This window comes from Microcebus murinus, chromosome 12 (assembly GCF_040939455.1).
Source record: "Microcebus murinus isolate Inina chromosome 12, M.murinus_Inina_mat1.0, whole genome shotgun sequence".
NCBI lineage: Eukaryota > Metazoa > Chordata > Mammalia > Primates > Cheirogaleidae > Microcebus > Microcebus murinus.
This window is the reverse complement of record NC_134115.1, coordinates 43,901,968-43,924,138: the sequence shown is the minus strand read 5'-3', so window position 1 is coordinate 43,924,138 and position 22,171 is coordinate 43,901,968. Positions and strand designations below refer to the sequence as shown.

The 22,171-nt window shown below is 36.3% G+C and overlaps 1 protein-coding gene across 6 annotated transcripts in view; it reads right to left on the bottom strand.

Annotated features, from left to right (window-relative positions):
• Nucleotides 1-20,534, bottom strand: part of CNTLN (centlein) — a 299,553-nt gene extending 279,019 nt beyond the window's left edge. For 5 of the 6 annotated variants that reach the window (XM_076008761.1, XM_076008762.1, XM_076008763.1 and 2 more), the window contains exons 1-2: nt 20,066-20,534; nt 13,743-13,831 (exon numbers count right to left, since the gene is read on the bottom strand). In XM_076008761.1, coding sequence (XP_075864876.1) covers nt 13,743-13,831; nt 20,066-20,425 — 449 coding nt within the window. In that variant the 5' untranslated portion in view covers nt 20,426-20,534. The remainder of the gene's footprint in view (nt 1-13,742; nt 13,832-20,065) is intronic. The other variant, XM_076008765.1, reaches the window with a different exon arrangement.
• Between the last annotated feature and the right edge of the window lie 1,637 nt (nt 20,535-22,171).

The following is a 22,171-nucleotide window of genomic DNA, read 5'->3' as shown; positions in this document are numbered from 1 at the left end:
GTGAATTGTGCTGCTATAAACATTCTAGTGCAGATTTCTTTTTTATAGAATGTCTTTTTTACCTTTGGGTAGATGCCTGGTAATGGGATTGCTGGATGAAATGGTAGTTCTACTTTTAACCCTTTGAGGTATCTCCATATTGCTTTCCACAGAAGCTGTACTAGTTTGCAGTCCCACCAACAGTGTATGAGTGTTCCTATCTCTCCACATCCATGCCAACATTTATTGTTTTGGGGACTTTTTGATAAAGGCCATTCTCACTGGAGATAAGTGATATCTTCTCATTGTGGTTTTGATTTGCATTTCCCTGGTGATTAGAGATGTTGAGTATTTTTTCATATGTTTATTGGCCATTAGTCTATCTTCTATGGAAAAGTTTCTGTTCATGTCTTTTGCCCACTTTTTGACAGGGTTATTTTTTCTTGCTGATTTTCCTGAGTTCTATATAGACTCTAGTTAACAACCCTTTATTGGAAGTATAGCATGCAAATATTTTCTCCCATTCTGTAGGTTGGCTGTTTACTCTCATGATAGTTTCCTTGGCTGTGCAGAAGCTTTTTAATTTGATCAGGTCCCCTTTATTTATTTGTATTGTTGCTGTGATTGCCTTTGGAGTCTTCTTCCTAAATTCTTTGCCTAGGCTAATGTCTATAAGAGTTCTTCCAACATTTTCTTCTAGAATTTTTATAATTTTATGACTTAGTCTGTTAGACTTAAGTCTGTTGTCCACCGTGAGTTGATTTTTGTGAGAGGTGAGAGGTGCAGATCTTGTTTCAGTCTTCTACATATGTCTATCCAATTTTCTCAGCACCATTTATTGAATAAGGATTCTTTACCCCGGTGTATGTTATTGTCACTTTGTCAAAGATTAGATGGTTATATGAGTATGGTTTTATACCTGGGTTCTCAGTTCTGTTCCACTGGTCTATGTCTCTGTTCTTGTGCCAATACCATGCTGTTTTAGTTGCTATAGCCTCGTAGTATACCTTGAAGTCTGGTAAATTGATGCCTCCCAATTTGTTATTTTTACTTAAGATTGCTTTTGCTATACAGGATCTTCTCTGGTTCCATACCAGAGAATTATTCATGGATCAATGGAATCAACATTGTTAAAATGTCTGTATTACCCAAAGTGACTACAGATTCAATGCAATCCCTATTAAAATACCAACATCATGTTTTTGGAGATCTAGAAAAAATTCCCCATTTTTAAAAATTTAGTCAATTTTAGGATAATATCCAGAAAATTAAAAGTTCATAGAAAAACATTAAGCATTCAAACTTTTTATAATTACAAAAAATATATGATTTAAAGGCAGGATGCAGCAAGTTGGCAAAGTAGGAAATACCAGCCTTTGTCCTCCCACAAAAAAAAATAATTAGAAAGCTATCCATGAACAAAATTGCTCTAAGACGGCTCAAGAGTCCGATTAAGAGCCTACAGTATAACAATGGAACAAAAACTGATGAATAACTGCACAGAAAGGATGTCTGCGGAAATCGGCATATCTAAGATTTCTGGAGTCAGCTAGGAACAAAGAAGCATAAGGAAATCAGTATCAGCCACATGGCAGGTATCACCATCGTCCCCAGTAGCCTACTCTGGTAGCCTTTACTACTGAGAACCTTAACAGCCCCAAAGGTAGCAGGAGCCTCCCTACAGTTTTGTCCCCTTAAGTGTTTGTAGGTAGGAACCCCAATAACCTGTTCCTCAGAGGACACTGGCAGCTTTTGCCACTGAGATAACCAATAGCCACTGCCACTTCAGGGATAGGGGCTGCCAACTCCCAACCTCACACATGCAACAAATCCTAGAGCTGCAGCTCTACTACATAACCACACTCCAAACCCCAGCTCCACAGCTGATCCATGCATATCCTTGCCTCAAACACTGGAGCAACCAACACAGCAGGCTAGCCTGTGCTCAGGCCCTGAAATCTCTGTTCCCTCTGCGAAAAAGATTATCGATAGCAGCAAATGTTAAAAAAAGGAGGGGGATTGGGGGAAATAGGTTAATAAGCAATCACCCAACTCTGCATGGATTTATTGCAGCAAAGAAGCACAATATACTTCTTAGGATTCTTTGTAATAGTAGGTATTAAGATCACAAGCTACAGTACCTTAAGGCATAGCTACACAAAATGCAGGACTGCACATTGTTGAGTAAGTCCACAAAATTATTTACAAAACAATTTTAGCAGACAAAATAATAGCAGTTTATGTCGTTTTACTCAAAATATTAATAATTTTTATGGACAAAATAATGTATTATTATTTTTAAAAGCCAGGATGAAGTTTGTGTCTAAGGCAAAAATTCTGGACTTTGGTACAATTTGTAGCTACCCAAAGAGAACAATTGAAGCTCCTATGGTTCCTAATGTATTGATATTCTATGAAACTCCATGTTACTGTTTCTTTAATGTTTATTACTCCTGTCTCATGAAGTTGTGATCTTTCCTTATGAATTTAAAGGTAAAATACAGTGGTTTAACTCTTATGATACTAATAATATAAAGTGAAAGTTTATATAAAATAGCAAAGAAATTGAATTTGTAGAGATAATAACAAGTGATATATTCAAAATACACTTTTGGCAGAAGTAGTTTACAATGAACTCATGAAATGACAGGTAAATTCAAATATCTATAAATGATAGAAAGTAATATTTTATACAAACAAATTTATAAGAGAAATATATACAAAAAATATTTTCTCAAGACCCTATGTCTACAAAAAGTAGAACAATTAGCTGGGCATGGTAGTGCATGCCTGTAATCCCAGCTACATGGGAAGCTTAGGCAGGAGGATAGCTGGAGTTTAGGATAGCCCCGGAGTTTAAGGTGTTATGATGACACTACTGTACTCTAGCCTGGGCAACAGAGACTTTATCTCAAAAAAAAAAAAAAAAATTTCTATTTGCATGATATTATTCTATTACGAAAATCAGAATTTTATTTTCAATAACATAAACTTCTAAATACTTCAAAACAAATTCATAAGATTGAGAACTTTTTTTTTCCCTTTTTTTCCAGGGATCAAAGAAAGAAATAATTATATTAAATAAATATCCTTATCATAGTACTTAGGAAACTCCATTACAAATTATATCTTTCTGCAATGTCTTTCTCATTAAACACTATCTCTTTAACTTTTAGCAGAGTGTCTAACAATCAGATGGCATTCAATTGATGCTTGCTGAATGAGTAAATGTAGTAGAAATATCTGTTTTAATGATGGCCATGCATGTGTAAATCTCAGTCTTGCTTCATCGCAACATTTCCAAGCTTAAGGGTTACAAGTTTCCTCTAGATACCTATTCAGAAAGTCCTAGAATTTTCATTGGCTATCTTTAACTTGAATTTTACAAATTATTTTCTTTGGTGCTTTACATCTTGCTTTGTCTCAAAGTGAAGATGTAAAACAGAACTGATATTTGAAAAAGAAATCAATAAAATGTTCAGAGCTGAGATACTAAGAACCACGATGGAGGATTTGGAAGTTAAGAACACAGAGGAATTACTAGATTTGAGTGACACTGCAAAAGAGAAAGTGACTAAACTTGAGAATTGATTTTCTGTTCAAAAAGAGACCAAAAGGTATCAAAGATTACCCTCAAGATGTGAAATTTAAAGAAGAGGAAGAAAATGGCATGTCTGTGATGGTGAGAAAGCTAAGTAGCAAAACAACTCAAAGGAGAAGCCAGTAAGTTCTACATATAATATACTGAGTTTGAAGGGCACACCACAGGACATGAATTAGAAATGCTACAGGCAATAGATATAAAAAGATATATAAAAAAAAGTCTACAAGTCCACAGAAAAGTATATAAAATGTATACAAAAGTATATATAAAAGTATATAAAATATACTCTCTTAGAATTCACTCACACAAGAGAACTTCAAGTGAAACCTACTTCAGGATATCATGTTTACCTTTCAGACAAAAAAAAAAAAAATACAGAAGTATAACAACATGATAGCCAGGATGTGGGGAAAACAAGCACCTTCTTATACTGCTGGTGAAGCACAAATTGGTACAACTTCTAAAGTTAGTGATTTGACAGGCTCTATCACAATTACAACCATACGTATCTTCTGATTCAGTTTATACGTTATCTATTGCTGGATAAGAAATAACCCCAAAATTTAGTTGCTCAAAACAACAAACACTGAGAAATGGACTTTAGGCAAGATCATGGAAGAGCTCTTCTGCTGGCCTCCTCCCCAGTAGTAAAACTGGGAAAACTATTGAGGAAGGAAAGAAAAGAAAAAAAAAAAAAAAAAAACTAATTAAAGCCTCTGGAAATGGTACTAAGAGCAAACAGCAAATGAAGAAACAACTATCCAAGAAAATCTACAAAAATTCAGTAAGAAAGGCAAATGTCTATGGTACCTGAACCAAGACCACTCCCTCCTTCCACTCTTTCAAGTTCACTAAGGTGGAGACTCCACTCCAGACAACTTTAGCCAGAACACAGGGCTCCCTCTCCCACCAGTTCCCAGATGGAGAGCTTTCTTCCTGGGAGGAACAGTACATCAGGATTTCTCATCCTGCCCCTGCAAACTATGATGAGGCTAAGTCCAACTCAAGTTGAAAGCTAAGAATTCTATACTTCTGCCCAGCCCCAAATTATGAAATAAAGGCTCTACTTGGGACATGGCACATTGAGACCTAACCACCTTTCCCTAGCTTGTGATGCAGTGGTTTCATCCCAAGAGAGGCAAGCCAAGAGGACCCTAAGGCTGCTGTCTATTCTCCACTGAGCAATCAGCTCCATAAATGAGAGTGTCATCCAGAAAGAAATATAATATTGTCCACACCCCCAACTGCAGAGGCCTAGCTCAGAGATTCTGCCTGGAAGGAAAATAAAGAAGTAAAACAGGGAGTTACTAATCTCTTCCCAAAGAAACGTACTTTATTTTCAATACAGTATGGAAAAGTTCAAGCTTAGAAGTTCTAGCCAGGATAGATCATCTGCTAGGTCATAAAACAAATCCCAATAAATCTGAATACACTGGAACAAAATTAGACATAAAAATCAGGGAGAAAATTGAGAAACTCACCAATATGTGTAAATTAAATCACAAACTCCTAAATAATCAATGGATCAAAGAGAAAATCAAGACAAAATACTTCAAGATGAATGGAAGTGAAAACAACAAATATCCAAAATGTATGAGATACAGCTAAAGCAGTGCTAAAGGGAAATTTATAGCTATTAATATAAATGCCCATACCAAGAAAGAAGAAAGGTCTGAAAATAGTAATGCTGAAAAATAAAAGAAAATTAAACAAATCTAAAGCAAGCAGAATGATGGAAATAATAAAGAGGAGAAACTAGTGAAATAGAGAACACAAAAATAACAGAGGAAACTAAATAGAACTAAAAGCTGGGCTGGTGTGGTGGCTCATGCCTATAATCCTAGCACTTTGGGAGGCCAAAGTAGGAGGATCATTTGAGGCCAGGAGTTCAAGACCAGCCTGAGCAAGAGTGAGACCCCATCTCTACAAAAAATAAGAAAATTAGCTGGGCATAGAGGTGCATGCCTATAGTCCCAGCTACTTGGGAGGCTGAGGCAGGAGGATCACTCAAGCCCAGAAGTTTGAGTTTGCAATGAGCTATGATGACACCACTGCACTCTAGGCTGGGCAACAGAGCAAAACTCTGTCTCATAAAACAAAAACAAAACAAACAAACAAACAAACAAAAACCTAAAAGCTGGTTCTTTGAAAAAAATCAACAAAATTGAAAAAAGTTCAGCTAGACTGACCATATAACAAAGAAAAGCCTAAAATTACCAGAATTCAAAATAAAAAGGAAAATATTACTACCAATCTTACAAAAACAAAAGGGATTTTAAAGGACTCTACAACTGTACCCAGCAAATTAGAAAATTTAGAACGGACAAATTCCTAGAAAGATACAAATTATGGAAAGTGACAAGCAAAAATAAGAAATCTGAATCAACCTGTAACAAATGAAGAAACTTAATTAGTAGCTAAAAAAATTACCCACAAAGAAAAGCCCAACCCTGAATAGATTCACTGCTGAATTCTACCAAACCTTTAAAAAATAATTAATATCAATTCTTCAAAAACTCTTCCAAAAAAGAGAAGAGAAGGAACACTTCTGAAATCATGTTATAAGGCTAGTATTACCCTGATACAAAAAAGCAAACACATTACAAGAAAACTACAGACTATTATCTTATAAATATGAATGCAAAAATCCTCAACAAAATACTAGCAAACCGGTCGGGCATGGTGGTTCACTCCTATAATCCTAGCACTCTGGGAGGCTGAGGTGGGCGGATTGCTCCAGGTCAGGAGTTTGAAACCAGCCTGAACGAGACCCTGTCTCTACTAAAAACAGAAAGAAATTAATTGACCAACTAAAAATATATGTACAAAAAATTAGCCGGGCATGGTGGCTCATGCCTGTAGTCCCAGCTATTCTGGAGGCTGAAGCTGAGGAGGATTGCTTGAGCCCAGGAGATTGAGGTTGCTGTGAGCTAGGCTGATGCCATGGCACTCACTCTAGCCTGGGCAACAAAGTGAGAGAGACTCTATCTCAAAAAAAACAAAAAAAAAAAAACTAGCAAACCAAATCCAAAATATAAAAATAATTATATACCACAACCATGTAGAATTTATCCTAGAAATGCAAGGTAGGTTTAACATCTGAAAAATCAATGTGTATATCACATCAATAGAATATAAATCAAAAGTCACATGATCATCTCAATAGACACAATAAAGGTACAGGTTGAGTATTACTTATCCAAAATGCTTGGGACCAGATATTTTTGGAATTTTAGAATTCTTTGGATTTTGGAATATCTGCACATATATAATGAAATATATTGGGGATGGGACCCAACTCTAAACACAAAATTCATTTATATTTCATATACACATTATATACATAGCCTGAAGGTAGTTTTATACTATATTTTTAATAATTTTGTGCATGAAACAAAGTTTGTATACATTGAACAAACAGAAAGCAAAGGCATCACTATCTCAGCTACCAACATGGACAGTCGGTTGTTGCTTGGTATCATCATGCCAGACTGTGAATTTACATACTACTGTAAGTAATTATTTTCTTACACTTATTCACACCTAAGTGCTTCACAGTAAAAAATATGATATACGTGACCAGCATGTGCACAAAAGGTATATTGCAAGTGAAGGGTGTTGGGAGGGTCTTTTTTCTCCCATGGGGATGCTGAATACAGTGTGTGCTATGAACTTAAGTTTTGACTAAATCCATAACATGATGGCAGCTGTAGAATTTTCCACTTGAGCTCTTCAGTAGGTGCTAAAAAAGTTTTGGATTTTGGAGCATTTCAAATTTTAGATTTTCAGATTAGGGATACTCAACCTCTATTTGACAAAACACAATCGTTTCATGATAAAAACACTAAAAAACTAGGAATAGAAGGGAACTTTCAGACCCTGCTAAAGCAGCAGCAGGGTTTGGGAGGATTGATTCCAACTTTGAAAGTTCTGCTGTGAGTAAAATCAAATCATGTAGCATTGTATGCCACAGAGAAATATTTCATGAAAGGAAAAGTCTATCGATGTGGCAAAGTTCATTGTTGTCTTAAGAAATCGCCACAGCCACCCCAAACTTCAGCAACTGCCACCTTGATTAGTCAGCAACCATCAACATCAAGGCAAGATCCTGCACCAACAAAAAGATTACAACTGAAGACTCAGATGATGGTCAGCAATAAAATATTCTTAATTATGGTAGGCATGTTGTTTTATAGACATGTTATTGTACAATTAATAGAATACAGTATAGTATAAACATAAATTTTATATGGACTAGGAAACCAAAAAGTTTGTGTGACTTGCTTTATTGCAGAGGTATGGAATGAGTCTGCAGTATCTGAAGAATTCCTGCATACATTAACACCTAAAAAGATTTTTGCCAAAATATCAAGCATGAATCTGAATAAGCCTCTAGTTCTAACTATAAGTTTATGGCAACTAGAGAGTACAGAGTACTACAATCAGAAAAGTCCAGAATATGGGAAACTCTACAGGTTAAATAACACAATTTGTTTCAGAAATAAACTGCAAAGAAAAGAAGAAGAGAAAGAAGGAGAAGTAAGAAAAGATAGACTCTAGATTCTTCTAGGAACACACGAACTTTTTTACAAAGGTATGGGACAATGACAGAAATATGAAAACAAATATTTCATAACAAATATTTCAAACAAATATTTCATAATAACAGAGATTACAGAATTCTAAGTATGATGATATATTAATATATCATAGTTATGTTAAAAGAGCCCTTAGCTTTCAGAGATAGTCAATCCTTATTCACAGATTCAGAATTTGCAAACTTACCTACTCACTAAAATTTATTTATAATGTGAAAGTCAATACTTGTGACAATTTTGCAGTCATTTGAAGGCACAAACAATGTGGCAAAAAGTTTGAGTGACATGACCCACATGTTCACAACTGATGTCAAATAAGGTGACATCTACCTTCTTGTTTCAGCTCATATACTGTAAACACAAGTGTCCTTTTCATGGTCTATTTAGTGTCATATTTTTCACATTTTTATACTTTTTTTATGATTTCACTGTTTAAAATTATCATCAAGAATAGTGCTTAAGGGTTATCTAGTGTTCCTAAGTACAAGAAGGCTGTGATGTGCCTTAGAAAAAAATATGCTAGATAAGCTTTGTTCAGGCATGAGTTACACTGCTGTTGGCCATGAGTTCAATGATAATGAATCAACAATATATATTAAATAAGTTATTTTAAAACAGAAACACACAAAGCAATTTCATGTTTTTATCAGTTGCCAAAATTGTTGTGACCAGAGGCTCATAGGAACCTAACCCTTTACTTCCTCTAGGAGTAATGGTTCAGTGTTTGCTAATTCAGTATTTAACTGACTTTATGGAATATAATTACTGTTAATAACTAGAATTGACTGTAAACACAAAAGTTATTATAGGTAAAATAGTATGATGTCTGGGATTTGCTTCCAAATTATCCACTGGTAGTAGAGGAAGCAGATACAGAGAGAACAGAGTTTTATAAATGAAACAAGATTGGCCATGTGTTGATAATTGCTCAAGGTGAGTAATGAGTAAACGTTAGAGTTCATTAATGTATTCTCTCTGCCTTTGCAGCTAATTAAATGTACAGCAAGATGACACTGGTTAAAAATAAGTACACTGTATCAAAATAATACATTTTGATATATTCTATTATTGAATAGAATATATCATATTCTTATCTATATATCAATATATAGAATTATTCTATATGAAACAGAATAATAGATTATACTTCTGCTTTAAGATGATGAGCTAACAACATAACATTGAAATCCCCAAGTCACATTGCTTTAAATCATTCCTATCAACATGGAAAACAAGAAAAGGGGCCATAAATATATCAAAAATTTGACAAATAGCTTAAAGACTGATGTATATAATCATAGAGACACATAAACCAAAGGAGTAAAATCATAATCCAAAACCTAAATAGAAGTCTACAGTGGAGGAAGATGCTGTCTTTTGTGAAAGAGGCCTCAGAGAGCTACAAGTACCCAATAAGTTAACACAGAGGGCAGAAGCCCACAGAAATCAAGCTGATTAATTAAGAAACCATCTACCAAAAAGCTTGGCCTTATAATCATCGATGCTCAGAACAGCTATCTGCAGCATTTATCTATAGCAAATGACCAAAGACTGCTTTCAAAACAACCATATGTCTGGCAAAGGTCCCTCCTATGGGTGTTAGAGTAAACAATATAATCAATACAACCAGAAAAGGGCCTAACTTAAAGGATCTAACTATCATTCACTACAATGAAGTCCCTCTACTACACACCTTTCAGGAAAGCCTGTCTAAGCCCTTCCCCAACCAGTTACAAGAATACCACAGTCAATTCTTCCATTCTGAGCAGAAGCCTTCTGGTAAACAGATACACAAAAAAATATAAAGCAAACCCATATAAGCAACATATCTATGTAAAGCCATGTAGAATTTCATTCAAAAACATAAATGAAGGTGCCTAGTCTTTCTCTTCATCATACATTTGAAGAAAATTGACATCATCAAAGAGAAAGACTAGGAAGAAAAAGAAGTAATCCAACAGAAAACAAAGATAATGCAAGAAACAGGAAAAACTTGAAAATTATACTCAGAAAAATTAAAGGGGTTGCTCTTATTAAGGAAAACTGCTTTTAAAAAGAAAAAATCAAGTAAGTAATTTCTTAGAAATAAAAATTTGATTTCTAAAATTCAAAAAACAAAAAAGAGAATCTTAGTTCATTTGGGCTGCTATAATAAAATAGCACTGGGTACTTTATAAACAACAGAAATGTATTGCTCATAGTTCTGGAGGCTGAAAAGTCCAAGATCAAAGAGTCAGCAGATTCAGTGTCTAGTTAAAGATTGTTCCTCATAAGTGACGCCTTCTGTGTCCTCACATGGCAGAAAGAGGCTATCCTTCTATAAGGGCACTAATCCTATTATGAGGTAGAGACCTCATGACTTAATCACTTTGTAAAGGCCCCACCTCTCACTACTATCACACTGGGTATTACGTTCTAACATATGAATTTTGGAGGGACATTCAGACCATAGCATAGAGCAAACAGAAAAAAATCCACTTAATGATAGAAGAAAAAGTAAGATCTTTCAAAAGATACAACAAAAACATAAAAAGATGGAAAATAGAAAAGAGAAAAGAAAGCCAAATCCAGAAGGTCCAACTTATGACACAGTGCCAAAAGAAAGAACACAGACAATAAAGAAAAAATATAAGAGAAGAACATTTCTCAATCAAAAAAAATCTTAAATTTGAGCTTGAAAAGGCCCACCAAAGGCTGAGAAGGATAAATGTTTAAAAGACCCAAATAAACAGATGATACTGAAATTTCACAATATCACATATAACAAGAAAATCCTAAAAGCTTCAAGCAAGTGTCTAGACAGAAACAAGAATCACCCTAGCCACTGGGCTCCTTGGTACTACCACTGTAGGCTAGAAGAGCTCAGGGGTATACTTTCAAAAATCTCAGAGAAATTACATAGACATAAATATTTTATGTTCAGCTGAAGTATTAGTCAAGCATAAGGGTAAAAGATAGACATTTTCAGCCATGCAAGGAGTCAGAAAATGTACCACCTATGCATCCTTCTGAGAAAAAATACTTAAAAAAAGTAATCTGATAAAAAAGAAAAGGAAGACATGGGATTCTAGAAACTATAGAACAAGTTCAGGAGTACAATGAAAAGAAAACCTAGGATGACAGCTATGAGTACATTTAGAAAGTAATTGGTCCAAATCCATACCATAAACCAAAGAAAACAAAGAAAAATGTCTTCTGCCCATTATAAAACTATCTGACAAGGAATATAGCCTTTTTTTAGTAAGAAAAAATAAAAAGAAGGGCAATTAAAAATTCCAGGGGGAAAATGTTGTCTAGGAAGCCCATGACTTAAATATTCAGCAGATCTATTAATAAATGGAGCATAATTTAGATAATTAATGGACTATACAGAAAATAATCTATTTGACTTCGATATTTAGAATACTCTTTTGACATGTACAGGTTGAATGGCATACCATTTTCACATCTCAATGGGTCCAAACATACTACATGGTTCTCTAGGAAATATTTACATAGTTTTAAAATTGTAAATACCACTTACAGGTTTCAAATTTCGAGTCAATTGAAAATCCAAGGTATCTCTGTGATTTATGGATTATGATATCACAATTACCTGGAAAATTCATTTTAAACTTTATTTTAGACCTGGACCATGAAAAAATAATTTGGGAGCTAGAGATTCAATAGATCAGGTGAAAGTCCCAGAGTTTAGCATTTTAATTCTCCATGTATATCTTATGTACACTAAATTTTGATAATCACAGCTATAAAGCAGTAATCTCCAAAATTTCTCATTATACATCTTATTAACAAAAGACTTTTGAGTACCCACCTCTAATATACAGTATCTGTGTTTATTTATAAATTGTATATATTTTATATATTATAAATATGAAAAATAGAAATTGCAAAGGGTGAGGACAGTGACAACAATATTTTAATATTTGCTTCTGCTCAACCAAGAGAAAAGTAAGTTTAGAAAGTTGAAAAAAATTAGCAAATAAAAGGAGGGGCGGATAAAGAAAAAAATCATAGAAATGACAAAGTCCTAAGACATCTCTAGAAGATTTATGCTGCTAAAAAACAGAGGAGTCTGAGTGATCATATTTCATCTCAAGGATGATTGAGGAAGTAATAAGGGTACTTCAACAAAAGACTTAATTTTGTTCATCAAAGGAAAAAATTGATTGATGAATTAGACATACAAGCAACGTGAGAAGAAACTGATTACACTATTTTAAGTGTTCACAATAACCAAGGATGGTAAAATTAGACATAATCAAGCACGTATCACAGAATTTTAACAAGTCAGATTTGAGACAGTACTAGAATGATCCCAAGGCTAGTGACTTCAAAGGTGAATACAGTTCAAGTTATCAAAAATAATATGCAGATTATGTGATCATGATTCCAATTTTTAAAAAAGGAAAAGGTATTCATACACTTAGCTTCTCATTTAGGAAATATAATGAAATCCTTTTAATAGGAAAGCAAGCGTTTTAATTGCTATGTCAAGTGTCCTGGGACCACTCAATACCAAATGTTTAGTAAGGAATATCCAGCATCACTCCACTGTTTCTAATGGCCAAGGAAAAGACAGAATAATCCACAGTTAAATGACTGGGCATCTCCTCTAGGGTAATATGTGAAATCTCTCAACCTATTCCAAAACACTTACTCTTCTCTGGCAAGGTCGTCCCAGGCTTTCAAGTACACACTACAATTACCCTAGGGGAAAACTGAGTCATGTCCAGGAAGTTCCCTACAGAGGCAGTCTATGGAGTAAAAAGCCAAACAACAGGGACTTTACCAATTTTTAAAGTTGAACTGTAACAGTTCAACAAACACACACACACAGTGTCTAAGACATAGTTTTATCTCTTATCTGCAAACTTTTCAAATATGTCAGAATATAAGGAGACAGAGCCTACCTGTACAACAGAATAAGTTGTTTTTCAGTTGCAATGAACCCCCAGATGGCATGTCACATAACCCAAGCATGCACAGATGAACCAAGTGTACCCAATTAGTGACCCTGGAGCCAGTGGGAACAAAAATGTCAACCGCATAGGGAACGTAAGTATCTCAACTGAGGGGCATGGGTCAAATTAAGGAGCAAAGGGTGTTTTGATGGCATGCAAACTTAAGAGTCATGCAGACTTAAAAGCCCAGGACCCAGCATCTCTCTTTGCATGACCCAACCACATCATGCCTTGTCCATTTTCCTGTCTCCTTTGAAGTTACCCTCTGCTTATAAAACCCGCCCCCTAGATCCCAGCTCAAAGAGACAGATTTGAGCATTGCCTCCTGTCTCTCTGCTTGTAGACCTTGCAATAAAGCCTTTTCTTCTCTCAAAATCTGGTGTATAGCATTGGCTTCCATGTGCATCAGGAAGCAAGTCTATTGCTTAGTAACAGTGCCTCTTGTAATAAATCCAAAAATTGTAATATTCTACTCCATATTCATTTGGAAATCAAATAAATCTCTTTAGGGCATTCATGACAAGTTTTAACTTTAATACTGGAAAGAAACAAGTTCAATAAACCAAATATTCATGAAAAAATAATCTGGGAACTCACCTTTCCACAACCAAACTGACTGCTTGTGTGACATCCGGGTTTGTCACCTGGAGACGTTTCCACAAAGACCATACAAATTCTTTGTCAGCCTTAAAGAAATGAAAGATATTTTAAATGCGCTGCTTTGTAGTAGTATCAGAGAAGACACTACATTAAATTAAAAATGAAAAAAACATAATTGCTTGATCCCTAGTTCTATAACTATACAAATAGATTCTTTCCTTAAAAGTATGGCAGGAAAGCTTTATTTTAAAAAGTTCTTACACCGGTAACCCACATTCATTTTTACCATTTCTGTCACCCATATTTTGGGATACAAATTTGGAAATGTTGAATATTAAGGTAAATCTGCCCTAAAAGGAAATTGCCCTCTAGATACAGCCTCATTTTTCATCTTCCCTTTGCAACAAAACTCCTTGAAAGAGTTGCCTATGATCACTGTCTCCATTTCCTCACCTCCCATTCACTCTGTAACGTGTCCTCCAGTAAGATTCCCCTCCCCACTATTATGCTAAAGCCATTTTTCAAGGTCCTCTATATTTCTAAACCAATGGACAATGGACACTTTCTGTCCTTACTCCCTAGGTTAGTTATTAACCCTGGCTGGCAGTTAAGAATCACTTTTGGTGAGCTTTTTAAAATACGGACTATCTAGAGATTCTGACTAATTGGTCTCAGGTAAGGTCCAAGCATCAGTGGTTTTTAAAAGTTCCTCAGGTGAATCTGTAGACTCAGGGTTGTGAACCACTGCCCTACATGACCTCCTATCAGTCCCATGATTTTATATTTTTCTCTACACTGAGACTCCCACATTTCTATCTCGAGATACAAGGTTCAGACTTGTATCTCTCACTGCTGATTCAACAATTCCACTTGAATGCCTAATAAGCATCTTAAATTTAACTCGTCCAAAATAAAATTATTGATTCCTTACCCTCTCACAAATCTGCCCCTCTGTATCTCAGAAACTGACACCATCTATTCATTTGTTCAAAGACCTAAAGCCTAGGAGTCATTCTTGGTTACTCTCTTTTCCTCACACTTTATATCCAAATCATCAGTAAATCGTATTAGCCTAATCTATAGAATATATCCCAATTCTGACTACTCTCCCTACTTCCACCACTATGACTCTAGTCCAAGTGAACAGCCCAAGTCAATTCAACAAACATCTGAAAACTATTTGTTTAAACAAATAATTTGCTTATCAGAACTCAGGGAAAACCATGGAAAGAGTTTACATGTAAAGTACAGCAATTCCATCTCTCGCCTAACTCTCCGCCATGGTCTGCTAGCCTTTCAGGTCAAAACTCTTCAATAGGTTCCCATAAGGTTAGGAAAACAATTCAAACTGTTTAACAAAACTACAAGACCCTGTGTGACCTGGCCCCATATACACCTCACCAACCTCATCTATCACTTTCTTGTTCACACTGACTTTCTCACTATACTTGAACCAGGGCTTTTACACATACTGTATCATCCATCAGATTTTCATACAAATTATTCCCTCCCTTCATCCAGTTATTTGCTTAAATAATATCTCCTGAAAGAAAATTCTTCCCTAACTGCTATAACATCCACCACCACCCACAAGTTCCTGGTAACCTCTTACCCTGTTTCATTTTTTTTTTCTTATGACACATTTAATAATCCTGTATAATCCTGTATTTGTTTGGTTATTTGGGTTTACTTGCATGGAAGATACCTCAACTGGTGTCTGTCTCCATCACTAATTCTCTTTAAGTTACAGAAACTATTTTGGCTCTTTGCCACCCAAGTAACAGACTGGCATTTCTTGCCTTATGGACTATGTGACTAAGTTCTGCCAATGAAATATAAGTGCTGTTGTAAATTCATAGGAAACCTTAAAATTAAACTTATGTCTACCAAATGCGCTAGAAATATTCTTCCCGGTCTGTTGTTTATTTAACTTTATTTGTGATGGCAATACTTTTGGAAAAAGGAAGTTATTAATTTTACATAGTCAAATTTATCCACCTTTCCCATTATGGCTTATGGATTTTATGTGCCAGTTAGAAAGGCCTTTTCTACTCCAAAACTAGAAATATTTTTACCTGTTCTTTCTTTTAGAATTTTTGGCTTTTAATTTTATATTTTAAACTGACAAATTAAAATTATATATATTTATGGTATATAACATTTTGATATAGGTATACACAGATGGCTAAATAAAGCTAATTAATATAACCCATTGCCTCACACACTCATCATTTTATGTGTGTGTGTGATGAGAACACTTAAAAATCTACTCTCTTAACAATTTTCAAGCATATAATACATCGTTATTAGCTACAGCCACCATGCTATCCTTTAAGGCTGCTGATTTGAAACAAAAAGTAAGTTATTTTTTTAATAAAATGCTACAAATGGATTGCAGAACTATAGTATGCATGAGTTTTGTGGTTATTTAAATGCTACGTTATGTTCAGTGTAGACTGTATCTCTAATTACTGAAAAGACCCTCTTTTATATAACAAAAGCCTCCTAAAAAACAAAGAACTAGTTAGTTTTCAAACTGTTCTAGACATTATTAAAACAAAGAAACTACTGTCAATCATATTCTCTTTATATTTTCTCTTCCTTTGGGCACTTAAAGATGTTCTTTTAAAACAAATTAAAAATAAAAACCTTTAAAAAATACTCATTATAAAATTCTTTATTCTCACTGTAGAACTTCTAGACATAATCAAATAATCTAGCATTGAAATAAAAATTCCTACCCCTTCTCACAAAGTTTATTATACTCAGCCTATGAAACAGATGACTAAATGCTAGGTGATTTAGGTTTAAATCTGCTTAGAGATAGATTGATTTTGTCTTTTAAAATCAGCTAGCATGGAAATAGATACCATGCTTTCCAAATACCTAGTTTACTGTTTAAGCAATATATTAGGCCCTCAATTGACCTCTACTGGAGGAATGAATTCAAAAAACATCTGAAAACTATTTCCTACATTTAAACAAATAATTTGCTTACCAGAACTCAAGGATAACCATGGAAGGAGTTTACTTACAAAGTATGGCACAAAGTAGTCACTCAGTAAATTCATATCACAAAAAAATTGTACAAAAGGATTCACCAATTAGAATATATCTACTATCAATGGAATTAATTACATAACGCAGTCTCAAAATCATTTTTGTGAATGAATGGGCAAGGTTTCAACATATCTAAATTTCTAATATAAAATATAACTGGCTGAGTTCTCTGGTCATATACTCTTCTAATACCACATGATTCCAAAGTTAATTTCATCATTAAAGTTGGTAATGAACACATATTTCATTGAAATGCCTTAAATAATGTCTTACCTGAAATTGGTTTATAGGTTTAATATATAATTTTGGCTGATATTTAAAAAATAAGCTTTATAAACACCATATAAACATTACTTTTTCTCATCTGGAATTCTATAAATAATGATATATACACACATACACATAACTTCAGCATCCTTTGTTATAAATAACACATTCTTGAAATATACAATGAAATTAAAAGTAAGATGGAGTTAGGTTCTAAATCAATGAATAAATGTCATGGATGCAAAATTACCTTTTAGAACACCTTTGAAAATTCCTTAGGAAAAAGCTACATATGGAAGCGAACTTACTATCCTCAGTAAGTACAATAACAGACGGCTTTTCTCCCCACATTGAAATGAATCACTTTTTCTTCAGGTAGGCATTATGTGTAGTTTGCTTACTAATCTGGTAGCCTTATTTTTTAAAGTTTAATTAGGTTATACAATCACATAGAGTGGAATGAAATGCTTTAAGAGAAATACTGAATTGTTTTCTATTACATGCTTGTTCTGAGGCATCCCAATGGAGTATGTGGAATCACTCAAACTCTCTTCTTCACCAAGCAAATACATAACTGAATTCTCATAAGCTGAATATGAAACAAAACAAACTAATCTAAATGAAGCTACTACTTATGACCATGTACTAATTAGAAGGGTTTTTTTCCAAACTATATGTTTGACCCATTATTGGCTTCTGAAATTAATTTAGTACAAAAAAGCATTTTTAAAAGAATAGAATTGAAAAGAAAATATCAGAGTTCAAGATATACTGTTAAGGCAAATACTTTCTGAAATTATATGCTCTGAACAAGAGTCTTTAGTTCATTGGTGTCTTTTATGTATGCCTTCGCTCCTTACCAGTGAATAACAAAAATTGGAAAATGAAGAAAGGCCACATAAATGTCCCAAACTTGCTTAACCAAAGGCATATTAAATTTGAACAAGATAGTCACGTTTTTACAGCCTTGATTTAGCAAGGACCTATAAAGGGGGCAAAAGAATCCAATAGAACAAACTATGAGAGAAATGAGTATCGTTAATTATTTTATTAATCTAACTTAATGTTTTATTAATCTAAATTAATTAATATGTGTATGTGTGTGTGCTTACTAGGTTGAGATGTAAAATATTTTACTTTGAGTTGCAATTTTTAGCACAGTTTTAATACTATGTAGTCTTGGGTACTGTGAAGCCCAGCTGAATAAATAAGCAGAAGAATGAATTAAAAGGATGTAAAAGTGAGTATTTTATTACTTAAATGATTTTTTACAAAACAATTAGGATTTCAGTTACTACTTTTCCCAAGTTTTCCCTTGAGCAGGAGTCTGATTTGACTAGTTTCATGGTGTTGGATAATGCCAGCCTCATCTTAACATTACCGGAATGCCTATGATCATTTAACGGTATTAATACTACAAAAATCTTAAGAAACAGCTAGGCTATTACAACCGTCTCTATATTTTTACATCTGCCAAGAGTATTTCAATCATCTTCCTAGTCTATATATGTGCAAGATCACAAAAGCCAATGCCATGTCTGGATCCCCATGTTTAAAGAATGTTAACAGTGAATAGATTTGGGAGAAGGGGCTCTTCAGGCTGTTTCCAAAAGATTCACTTCCTAAATCAAGTCAGTCATAAAAAGTATCTTAGCTCCTTAGCCAGTCAAAGGCATAACTATGAGGGGAGGGACTGAAGGGTGAAAGAGTGCAGAAAATATGGGCAAACAATGACTGAGATTAGGACTTAAAGTGACAAAGGCCTTTATCAAGGGTTCACATCTTGTAACTCCCTAAGGGTATGAGGTACAGATGACAAAATGCTTTAGTTCAGTGGTGTCTTTTATTTATCTCTTTGCTCCTTAACCAGTAAAGAACAGAAAATGGAAAAATGAAAAGAGGGCAGACACATAAAATCTTCTGACTTTAAACAATGGCATATTAAATTTGAACAAGATAGTCCTGTTTTTACAGCCTTGACTCAGTCAGCAAGGAGCTACAAAAAGGGCAAAAGAATTCAATAGCACAGACTAGGGGAGATAATGAATATCATGAATTGTTAACCTAAACTGATGATACTGTTGATAAAGTTACCTTGGTGTTTAGCAGTGCCCAGCTGGTTTCTACCTTGAAGACAGTAACTTAAAGACCTATTGCTGAGTGAGTTCCCAAATTCAATCTCACAACCCTGTCTAAAAGTTCTGGTAAAATCAGAGAAGAGACGGTTTGTAAGGGTGCAAAACTACAGGAAAACTAAATCTCTACGAATATGAGTACAGTCGAGCTCATCCTTAACAAACTCTGCAAATAACAGGAAAGTAATGCTAATGCAACTGATTTAGCAAATGTTTTCTCATCTGCAAGATCACAGGAAAATGAGATTTCTCACTCAAAGACTAAGGAACTACCATAGTTGGTTATTAAGTAAAATCTCTTGTAAGTTCCCAGCTCCAAGGCTCCCTAAAAATTATTTGTCTGTGTTTACAACTTAAGTTTAACTACGTAAAAACAAGGACAAGTGTGGGTTTGAAAATTAAAGACAGGCTCCTCCTTCATCTATGGATTTTACTTTAACAAAAGTGTTTACACTTTCCTGTTCATTTCAACTCATGGACTGCACTCCACTGGTGGGTACCAGGTACCAACTACAGTAACCACCTACAACTTGGGCAGGGGAAAGGAGGGGTGTGCGACTGCGTGTATCCAAGTGACCTAAACCAAACGCGGGGCACGGAGGCGAACCCTGTCTGGCGGTGTCCGGCATGGGGCAGGAGGCCGGGGCTGGGGAGCCGGGCGCTGCTGCATCCCTCCAGCCCCAGGCAGCGGGCCGAGCTGGGTGTGGGAGCAAGGAGGGAGTGTCGCCGGGCGGGGCTGGGTAGGGCCCAAACCCGCGGAGCGACGCAGTCCCAGGCAGAGGGAGAGAGGGGCGCGCCTCCCCGCGGGTCCCGGCCCGGCTGTGGAGGGAAAAGGCCGGCGGCGAGAGTCCTCGATACCTGACACAGGGCCAGCTCCTCCTTTAGGCTGCTCAGCTCTTCCTCCAGCAGCTGCGTCCGGGTCACCATCGCCTCCTCTACCGAGATGCCCTCTAGCCGCCTGGACCCCATGGGCGCGCTGAGGAAAGGAGCATGAGCCGGACCTGTCCCCTCTGGCCCTCGCTGGCCCCCTGACCCTTCTTCGCCCCGCCAGATTATATCACTTTCGTCCGCGACGACCTCCTGCTCTGCGCTGTCAAGTCCCGAGGCCTCGCTGCGCACTGCGTGTACCTCAGCTCCCCGCCCAACACGTGGGGACTTGGGGCCCAACTGTCGCGCTGGGGGCGGAGGGAACTGTGAGGGCGGCGAACGCGCCGCCATGGCCGCGGCTGCTAACGAGTCAAGTTCCCTCTTGGAAACTCCCCCTTCCCGTCTCCATCCCGGCGAGCTTGGAGCGCCGAGATGCGCATGCGCGAGTCTTTTCCCGCCTTGGCGCGCGGGGTCTCGTGCTCTCAGGCTCTGGCCAGCTTCCCGCGGGCCGCGCGCCCGGCGCGAGCGTTGGGCTGCGCACGCGCTGTGGCGCGAGGGGCGAGGCCACTCTGTCCTGCGCGCGGCGGAACTTTCCCTGCCTGAGTCCTTCTCCAGGAACTCTTCGATTTCCCACCTGCACATCCCACCTAGCTTATGTCCCACCTCTTAAAGCCTTCCTTGACAAGCCCCCAGCCCCAAATGATCCTTAACTTTGAATTCCTCCTCCTTCAAGGCCGCTGCCAACTCGTTTGTCACGTTTCATTGACCGCCCTGTAGTGCTAGTTACATGGCTAATCTCTCCAGAGCTGTTGTAAACTCCTTGAGGATCAAGGAATAAGTTTTACACTTAAGTGTTTTCTTTACTCCCTTTGGCAAAACTGCTTTGCATTACAGCTGACAACTAGCTGACTGATGTCAAGGAGACATGGAAAGCCATTTGCTGAGCTGGGACTATCAAGCAGGTTTTCCATTTAAATTATGATCCTTTGTACACCCTTGTCTTTTGTTTTGCAAGAGTCATGATTTTCTTTGAGTTTTATGTCAGCTGCTTTATGCATTGGCTGGATATCAAAGTGAGCGTTTCCCACACTGCCCTGCCGGACAGTTGGGGTTGAAATCGTAATTTGGAGCATGGTTCGCGAAACAAGACCTGCTTGCTTTATCTTTCTTTATCTTTCATTCTCTTTCTTTCTTCCTTCTTATGTGGTTTCTTCATAAACTTTGAATAGGAATAACTTTCTCTTTTTTTGTCCTTAAAATACTTTCTTACTATTTAAGTGTTAGTTAGGACAGGTATGTTGAGCTGGCACCAGAATTTTACTGAAAGCTAGATCGACCTCTTCTGCAGAAAGAGTTCCAGATGACTTGGAGAGAACTGAAATGGGGGTTGAGGGACTGTAGAAGTAGGGACGTGACCACTTTAACTGATGACTTCATGTAATCAAAATCACAGTATCTGTGCCCAAATCCAGTCAGCATGCCAAAAGACACCTTCCCAATTAGAACCTCACTCAGGTGAGATGAGTGGGCTTCCCTCCCACTGAAGGTGAATACCTCACAAAATTAATAAAGCATTACATTAGAAAAAACACATATAAACCTCTCTTAGAAGTAGCTGCCATATTGAGCATTTACCATATGCTGAGTGCAGTGATAAGTACTATTCATATATGAACTCATTCAGTTCTTACATCACCTTAAATTAGATACTATTATCCCCATTTTAATAGTGAGGAAACTGAAAGAAGAGAGGTTATTGTAACTTGTCTAAAGTTCTACATCTGTTATTAGAAAAGCAAGGATTTCAATCCACTGAACTCCACTTGACTCTAAAACCTGTGCCTTTGATCTCTACCCTTACTCCACACCTGTCACATGAAATACAGCATTAGGTCACATAGCAGGTGAGATTTCACTGGGCATAAGACTGGGAATTCTAACCACATAATTCACATGTTTGGCTTGAAATCTATCTGAATGCACATATTAATTGCTGTGTGTCATTGACTCAAAAAGGCATCATTTCATATTTCACCTGATTATAGAAAGATTCTTTTCAAAAGGAGTGAAATCTCTTCTATTATGTATAATGCATTT